We start from the raw sequence: 9,498 nt of genomic DNA, 5'->3' as shown, positions 1-9,498 counted from the left end.
AAAGAGATGAAGATCAATTAGCTCAAGGTCACAGTTCAAGAAAGAAACTGCATCTCAGCAGATCCTTATGTGTCAAAATCTCATCATATCAGACTCCTCTCTGCATCTTTGATGTTTTTAAAAAAAGGTTGTGGATACTAGCAATGAAACACAACTACTGTCAAGGCTGATCTAACAGAATTCAGCAGAGCTGATTTAGGATTAGGAAGAGCTAGGTCTGTTTTTCTAGAATCATCTGTCTCACACATAACATGTCAAAGATTAAATTAATAACCTATATCAATAAAACCATGCAGCATTAGAGGTTTGCATACTTTCCAACATGGTTTCTGTCATCATACATGCGAAGAACTCTTCTATAGACAGCAAAGAGAGGCCGATTCAGACCCCAAGCTATTGTCCTGTAGAAATCTTTTCTTTCATCTTTTGACATTTCAAATATAATTTCTGTGGCATCTTTTATTCCACGGGCCTAGAAGAAAGCATTTTAAAAAAAAACAACACAAACCAAACAACAAACCACAAACAAAACACCTTAGATCAAATCTCCTAGATAACCAAGAAGCAGAACTCTTTAAGAACTGGAGTCTAGCATATTATTACACATTTTTCTATGTATCTCAAATACTACAGACTGAAACTTAAAATTAGTGTTAATGAATTAGCTACAAATACAAACCCTAAAATACTAGCTTTGTTGTTTTTTTTTAACACTGGAGTTCAGGTAGACACAGAAGATTTAACTTTCATCTACATTTAAAAAAAACTGTCTAATGTATATTTTAAGATCAAAAACTGAAGTGTCGTTTAAAACATCATGGAAGATGTACTTTGGGGAATTATTCTGGAGTTATACAGTAAAAGACTGTCAAAAAGTGCTGTATCAGTTTATGACATAATTTTAGATATTTCTTATTTGGAAGCAATTTTTCTCAATTAAACTACTCTCCTTGTTCTGGTGGAATCAAAAAGCAAATTTGATACAAAAACACTCGAGTTAAGTACAAAAGGAAAGCTTTAGTTTAACTTCTGCTAAAACTTAAAAATAGTATTTCAATTCAAAGTAGTACAAACAAGAAGATAAATGGGAAAATAATGAATCAGATGAGTTATCAGCAACTCAATTTAGCTAGTTGATAAAAGCTTCTCTAGATTAAAAAAAACAGTATTACCTATGAATGACTTTGTGGCAGAGATGATAATACACATGTACGTAGGCACATTTTCTAGAACTATCAATGAGGATTTTTATATAAATAAAGACTAAATTCAGAGGGTTTTTTAATTTAAAAAAAACCAAACCAAAACAACAAAGGTTGGTGAGATTTTAGTATCCAGGCTATCTACTCTCAGCTATAAGGGCTCAGCTTAAATAATCTCAGCTGTAACCCTACCACAAATATGACTTATGGGCAGTTATCACTGTCAGCATGCTAACTGCATGCCTATTTTTACACTGAACTCTGGCAACAATATAGTAAGGAAAAGAAAGCTGATACAGGCATCCTGTTAGTGTAGTAAACAAATACAGAGACGGTGTCAAAGAACGCTGGAAGTTGTATACAACGTTTTGTAAGGAAAATCATCTCTATTCCTAGTGCAATTTCTTTCCTCTCTCTTCGTGAAAGATGTAATGAGTGAACATTAAGTAACTTGAGCACCCTGATGTGAAATACTAAACTGGGTTATATTCAGTACACAAAACAAAAGCAGTGTTACATTCAGCAGTCTTAAATCCTGTGCATAGATACAATCATCATATGTATTTCAAATGGGTTATCACCATTTCTACTATGAACCAACCAGAATCACTTCTGGGAAGTATTGAAGAAAGTTGGTTTTTGGCAGGAGCTGCATCACCACACTTCCTAGCAGATCTTAGAACCATAGAATGGTTTGAGTTGGAAGGGACCTTAAAGATCACCTAGTTTCAACTCTCCTGTCATGGGCAGGGACGCTTTCCACTAGACCAGGTTGTTCAAAGCTCCCTCCAACCTGGCCCTGAACACTTCCAGGGATGAGGCTTCCACAACTTCCCTAGGCAACCTGTTCCAGCATCTCACCACCCCCAAACTAAAGAATTTCTTCCTAATATCTAATCTAAATCTACTCTCTTCCAGTTTGAAACCATTGTGCCTCATCCTCTTACTACATGCCTTTGTCCTAAATCCCTCCCCAGCTTTCCTGTAAGCTCCCTTCAGATACTGGATGGCCACTCTAAGGTCTTCCTGGAGCATTATGCAGGCTGAACAACCTCAGCTCTCTCAGCCTGTCTTCATAGGTGAGGTGCTCCAGGTGCTCCTCTGATCATCTTTGTGGCCTCCTCTGGACTTGCTCCAACAGCTCCCTGTCTTTCTTGTACTGGGGACCCTAGAACTTTACACAGTACTCCAGGTGAGGTCCCACCAGAGCAGAGTGGAGGGGAAGAATCACCTCCCTTGCACATTTTTTGTGATGCAGCCCAAGATCCAGTTGGCTTTCTGGTCTGCCAGTGCACTTTGCCAGCTCACGTTGAGCTTTTCATCAACCAACACCCCCAGGTCCTTCTTATCAGGCCTGCTCTCAAACCATTCTCTGCCCAGCCCGTATTTTTGCCTGGGACTGCCTGGAACCATGTGTGGGACCTTGCTGAACTTCATGCTGTTTGCATGGGCCCGCCTCTCAAACCTGGCACCCCTTCTCTCCAGTGTATCAGCTGCACCACACAGCTTGGTTGTCAGCAAAACTGCTGAGGGTGCACTCTAATATAACAAATAAGATATCTTACTCTATCTTATATATTATGTGTAACACACTTTAACACATACCTTTAAATAACGTTCAATGTTACTCATCAAAATGTCTATTTCTTCCTTTGACCACATCCCTTGCTTCCACTTGTGGCCTGAAAACAGAAATGACAGACTAATTACTGAAGTGACAGTTAGCAATACAACAATAAAATACCAAAAAATGAAACCCTCATTATTGCAACTAACAAAGAGAGTAGTAATTTTAGCTACTCTAACTAGAATTCATTTCACACGTTATTTTAGAGCTGTTAAACAGTCCTCAGTAACTGTCAACTAATGTTTAAATAATGTGAGTCAGACCCCTCTTCAAACACATCAATTTTTAAAAACAGAACATGGATTCCTCTATGTGCTGTCAAGTGACATTTTCAGCTTTCTCTTCAACCACAACTAGCAAATTTGTCATTAAACTGACATCTGAAATTTCCATGCACTCAAATCAGAAGCTGGGACTTTTAAATGTGACTCAAACTACTACTTGAAGAATTGGCAACAATGTGGGGTTCTCTTATATGCCTTATCACTTCCCAATATGTGAGCAGTGCCACCTACTGTGAGCATTTCCACAATGCTCTACCCAGTCAATTTTGACAAGCTTATCCTTATCTCTTTTTTTTTTTTTTTTTCTGCATTGGGAATAATGCCCAGCGGTCACAGTCAAGACACAGACTCATGCTGAGTGCTTTATTTCTGAAATAAAAGTGACAAACCAAGAAAAACAAACATGTTATGTCTCCGACATAACTTAGTAACTACAAAGCCAGCTAAGCTTTAAAGTAAACAAAACCAATCTACTTTATTCAGACAGAAAATTTCAAACCTGAACTCCACCAATAAAACATTAAAACATTCCTACCTTGAATTTATATATAGATTCCTTTTTTTTTTTCCCTTCATGCTCACACCATACATAACACTAACCATCACTCATAATTAAGATTTTGCTGGTGACCCAGTTTACATACTGGTGTGTGCTGGCTAACTGCCCATCTCTGCTCAAAAAACAAGGGTACTTCCTTCTCAGCCTGCTAATTACCAGAGCTGAGAGGCAGAACACACCAGAGACTATTTACTCAAATCCAATTATAATGAAAAGTACAGGCATTATTACTAATTCCATTGGACCTGATGAGAGAAAACTCTGCCCATGTGCCTGATGGCTTCAATCCCTTCTTCCAAAGCTACAGAGACAGAACAATAACCTATTACTGCAGCTGTGATTCACACCTCTATCCAAGCATATGAACTGACTTCAAGGGGCACTGCTCCTGTGTGGAATAATCTTTAGCACCCAGCTATTTTAGGAAAGGAAGCTTATTTTGCACTCCATGTGTTTGTGCATTCAGTGCCAAGATCATTATGGCCCGCCCACAGGCTTCAAAGTAAGAATTAGCAGGTGGATATGAAATTATCAGCTCAGGCAACATGTCAAACTCCAAGCTACTGTAAGAGGGGATGCAAAGTGCGACTCTTTTACAGCTGATCTCTGTGACAGAGCATGGAGACTCCAAGAAAGGTTCAACTAGTATGGATTCTAAAATTTAAGTCTACATGTCTTTTATTGGAAATGTCTTCCCCAAACTATACATCTTTTGATTAGAATAATCAGATTCAGTGCCCATATTTATTCAGAACTACACATGCAACTTAGATGATCACTTGATATGCCCATGAGACAACCACAAAATGAACAAGTACAATAGTTTCTAATATGTGTAACTAGACACACATCAGATAAATCACAGGAAAACAGTAATTTCTCTGCCAAATCACTAGTATGTGCTCCTCAATCAAGCTGAGAACATGCTGCTCCCAATCAAAATCCTTTGCTACTGGAAAGATCATAATCTCTGTGCTTCCTCTTACCCTAGAGCACAGCAATTGTAGCAACAGTTTCTCACTACTTCTACCCAGTTACCCCACTGCTGCGATGCAAAGGGATCTCTTTGTTATCCCATCTCTGCCCCAGTCCTTGGGCTGAACACTGAACAGCTCTGAAGCCCTATAAACCTAAGAAATAATGACAGAGAAAATAGGGAAAAAATAGTTATTGGCTGCTAGAAGCAACTGCTAATGCATACTTGGGATCAGTGAGTGGAATGGTCATTGACAAGAGTTGCTCACCTCCCTCTCTCTGAATTTTCCATATCCAATACCAAGGGTTCTGCTTGCCTCACCCACAGTTTTTCACTCACTCAGCAGTACACTCAGCTCTCTGGAGTAAAGCTCAGTGGGTAAGAGTTCCTTTGCTTCTGTGAGAGAAAACCATTATTTTTTTTTTTCCTAAAGTTTTCTAATAGAAAAAGGAGTTGCTTCGGACTGACTGAAAAAGGTATTTATTTTTTCCCTTTAGAAAGAGGTAAACTCAGGGTAAGAAAAATAGTAGAGAGACTGAGGAACCTGGAGAGAAAATGTGTCTTCATTTGACACCAAGTTCTTTCTCTAGATTTAGAAAGGCACTTCTCCAGGGAAAAAAAAAAAAAAAGCTCTAAACTTTGGCAACTAGGACATGACTTGTGCAGGTATATTCTGAAAAGGAGCAACGCTGATGGGGTGGCAGTTTTAGGAGTAATGGTGATTATTTCAGTAGGTCCTGGTCTACATAATCCCTCTTCTTCTGCAGCAACTCCATTCCAGAAACTGTTTAGTATCAATCACAACAGAGCAGCCAGATTAATAAACCCTACTTGGAGGAACATGTATTACCTGAGCATGGATTATGTTTTTTTTCCTGGTGAACCTCCTTCTGACTCCTAACCAGGCAGAAGCTGAAACAGAGCAAACACAACTGTCTGCTCCAGCTGTGCTGACACATATTGCCTACAGGAGTTCTCTACCAAAGCCAGCAGAATCACTGTGACCACTGCAAGCATGGCCCCTCCTCCTCTCTAAGTGCATCTGGAGTTCCAACTACCTTCTTGCATAGAAAATGTAAGAGAGATGGTGAAGACTGAATTTATTAGATCTGCCCACACTTTTAGGATCAGTCTTTTCAAGTACCTTCAGTAAAAAGATCAGACCAGAGATTACTTTACACAACCTGCAAGATGTTCTGAGACACTTGGAATGTCTCACCTCTTTGCATTGAAAATACCCTACCTTTATTTGTTAGAGAATCCTTATCCTCTTTGGTTGTGAACCAGGCTTGACTAACAGCTGACACTTCTTCATTGCCCATTGGGGTGATTTCATCCAGCTGTTCATTCTGAAGAATCTTGAAAAGACCAATATGAAATAACCTGGTAAGATTTTCAGTTCTTTCTATCAACTTGCATTTAACATGGAGGCCTAACATGAAGGAAAATGCAACTAGCACACCTAGCTACCTTATTGACTGCTCAGAAATTTCCACTTTTTAGAAATGGCATTAAAAAGTACATTCACCTTTCTTAAAACATGAGTAAGCGTTAAAACATCTTAAAATACAGCAGTTGTGAGAATTAATTAGATAACATTCTTCATCCTGTTTAATGTACAGTGAATTGGAAGAGTCTCACTGGTTTTGCTGGAAAGAGGACCATGTCCACCATCTTCAATCTTAAACTTCTAAACACGGTAACAAGACAAAGCACATTTAGGCCTGTTATAAAGCTTAATTTATAATCAAAGAATGATGGAAAGAACAGGTAAACCTGTCCTCTATGGAGATCACTTCAAAAGCCATTATCAGTGGAGTGTTACACCTATTACTGTTCACTGTATTGCCCACCTCTTTTTTATATAAAATAATTCAATTGCATTTTTTTAGAACAGCATTTTACAAACAAAATCCATTCTCAAATATTTAGTTTCATGCTAAAAATAATCTTACTTATCTAAAAAGCCCTTTATTTGTGTCCCTGTTCATTTAATTGTAAGTAAAAACATTCATCAATTAGGTCCATTTTGAAGTTTTACTGTACCTGAATCTGAGTAACAGTTCCTTCGTTAATCTCATCTTCAGCTACCTCAGTGGTAGCAGTCATGGTCACCTCAAAGCTCTGATCATTTTCTGAAACTTCAAAATGCATGATTTAGTTGTATGCCTTACTCCTGTAAGTTTTATGCATGCTACAGGTTTTTTGCTACCATTGCTCTGAAAATTTTAAAGAGGCCTTAAACAGTATTTATTTGTTGACACAGTAGAATAATCAAACTATCACCTGTTCCTCTTGTTAAAATGTAAATATGGGGTTTGGAATCTTCAGTTACATACTTAACCAGAAGTAAGACCTAATGTGAAACATAAATAAAAGATGTCTGATTTGATGCAAACATTTGGTACTGTATTAATCCTTCCTTTCCAGCCCTATCTTCAATATTTTCCAATTGCTAAAGGACAATGCTCAAATCTTTCAGCTGCATTCTTTTTCCCCAGTTTCCTTCAACACGATAATGCCTTTACTTCTAAGGAGTTTCTACCAGGTTTCACTAACTAAGCAGCCACTGTGGGTATTGTAAATTGGTATTTTAATTTGTTGGATCTGGTTTGGCCTCTCTTTGGGAGATAATGTTGAACTATGTAATAATATTCGGTCAACTTCCTTAAGAATAATTCAGTACTCAGCCTATCTTTTGCACAACAATCTCTACCATACATCTCAATGTTACAAAACATGGAAATACTAACTACACTGTTTGAGGATTAAAAAAACCCTAATAGCTCTTTGCATCTAGTTTGATTTTCATTAACTTATCCTTCAACTTATTCAAAGCATCTCTGCCTGTATCCTCTATCTTTAAGGCAGGTTTATTTTCTCAGTAGTGTATAGATAACAATTGCTGCAAAACCAATTCAAGTTTCTGAGAGGCAAAGATGATACCTAAGTTTAGTCATAAAAAATTGAAAATAAAACATGCACAATATTCTAATGTGATCTAAAGAGTCCACTTTTAACCTTTACCAACAGAAACATTTGCTACAAGAGTACATAAACGTAAAAGAACTTACTTGGAACTGCAACAACAGAAATGCAGGGAGTGGAATCATCAAGGCTTTGATCATCCTCTGATAAGCAAAGCCTCTTATGGGGAGGTTCAGTGCTGTCTTCAGAGTCTACTTCATCAGTTTCTAACAACAGAAACACATGTAGGTTACTTTCTGTTAACAAAATGGAGCTTTGGATCAAAACCAAATTTAGAAAAAAAATGTGATGTTGGTTCAGTGTTTTACTACTGCCCAGGAACTTGGTCTCAGCTATGGGCAGTAACAGTTCAAATGCTTTCTTCAACATACATTTTCTGTGAGATTATCTTTGTAAATTCCCTCCAGAATCTATTACATCCTTAAGTCTCCAGAAATCTGGGTACATGCTTGGTTTTAAGAACCCATTTCCAGTGAAATAAATCAGAACAGCTATACTCCAGTTGGGCACATACATAATTTTGTGATTTACACCTAATTTAGGCACTTCATCCTTCTTTTAATTGGAACAGAACAAATGGCAGCACAGAAATCAGAATCCAAGTAGCTCACAGAATTTGGGGGCAGGGAAGTATGATGGTTGGATCCATGAAAAAAATAAGAAAAAAATACTGTGCAAGACAATTCTCTACCATTTTGAGGGCAATGAAGTATAAGGTTCCCTTCAGTGTCCTGAGTCAAAGTCACAGAGTTCACGGTTTCTACTGTCACTGTGTCAGACTCTTCTTCAACTGTGCTCATACTCAAACCTGAAAGAGAAATACAGAGATTACTTTTCTTCAAACTGCCACTCTGTAAACGCTGCAGAGAATGACCAACATCTTGTCCTTTCACATGAAGAATTCCATCGTTTAAAACACTGACCTGGCCTTTGCAGAGGACAACATCAGATAGCTGCAAAGATACTTTTCCAGTAAAAAATAGTACCTCAGCTCCCTGTTCAAGAGTATTTGCAATTTATTTCTTTTTTAAACACAAATCTAAGCTATTACTTTTTCCCATCTGACATTTCTTGTCTCACTAATATTTGTTCCACTGCTCATTTTATTATTTTATCACTATATAACTAAAGTTGTCAGGACTGAGATGTATTTTTGTAGTGTCATACTGTAGATTTTTAGCCAACTTTTCTTCTCCTTCCATGTATATAATTAACTTGCGAAGCTAGTCTTTTTTCTTTACCATTGAATAACATGAACAACAGAAGAATTGTGTGCAGGCAATCGCCAGTATCAGAAATTACTCACAAATTAAGTTGTTCAGGATACACAGCATACAATGAAATCAATGAACTAAGGCAATACAAAGTGCTTCTGATAATCTGATTTCCACTATAAAAATACTACAAATAAACCCAAAGTTTATAACAATTTAAACTAATATAAATATTGAAATAAAACTAAACAAAATTCCATTAAAAAAATGTTCTAATCCACCAACTACAAAGCAATGCAGCCTTTTCTGCTGCAGAAATCACATCTGCAATAACCAGAAGCTTTGTAATGACCTCATCAGTTTTAAGCACCTGGGTTGGTGACTGGTTTTGGCAGCTTTGTAAAAAGAAAATACGACCTATTTCTCCTTGAAGTGTTCAGTCCTTTTCATGTGTTTTCTCATATGTCAACAGAAAAAAAATACTTGTAACTTTTATGGTAAAGCCAAAGTACTGTTACCAATAGTGCTAACTTACATTGTTAAAAAAATAATTTACTGAAGTTGAAAAAAATAAATTTAAAATCACAATTACATTACAAAGCTTCCATCCACCAGGCAGGTATACTCATACATAAGTGGAATTTACAA

The 9,498-nt window shown here is 37.2% G+C and overlaps 1 protein-coding gene across 1 annotated transcript in view; it reads right to left on the bottom strand.

Moving 5' to 3' along the window:
- Positions 1–8,438, bottom strand: part of DMTF1 (cyclin D binding myb-like transcription factor 1) — a 23,375-nt gene extending 14,937 nt beyond the window's left edge. Inside the window, exons 1-6 of the mRNA XM_010001259.1 lie at positions 8,328–8,438; positions 7,723–7,842; positions 6,695–6,789; positions 5,892–6,006; positions 2,808–2,884; positions 315–472 (exon numbers count right to left, since the gene is read on the bottom strand). Of these exons, the coding sequence (XP_009999561.1) occupies positions 315–472; positions 2,808–2,884; positions 5,892–6,006; positions 6,695–6,789; positions 7,723–7,842; positions 8,328–8,436 (674 nt within the window). The 5' untranslated portion in view covers positions 8,437–8,438. The remainder of the gene's footprint in view (positions 1–314; positions 473–2,807; positions 2,885–5,891; positions 6,007–6,694; positions 6,790–7,722; positions 7,843–8,327) is intronic.
- Between the last annotated feature and the right edge of the window lie 1,060 nt (positions 8,439–9,498).

Source organism: Chaetura pelagica, unplaced genomic scaffold (assembly GCF_000747805.2).
Source record: "Chaetura pelagica isolate M959 unplaced genomic scaffold, ChaPel_1.0 scaffold66, whole genome shotgun sequence".
NCBI lineage: Eukaryota > Metazoa > Chordata > Aves > Apodiformes > Apodidae > Chaetura > Chaetura pelagica.
The sequence above is the reverse complement of the archived record's forward strand: the minus strand, read 5'-3'. Positions and strand labels throughout refer to the sequence as shown.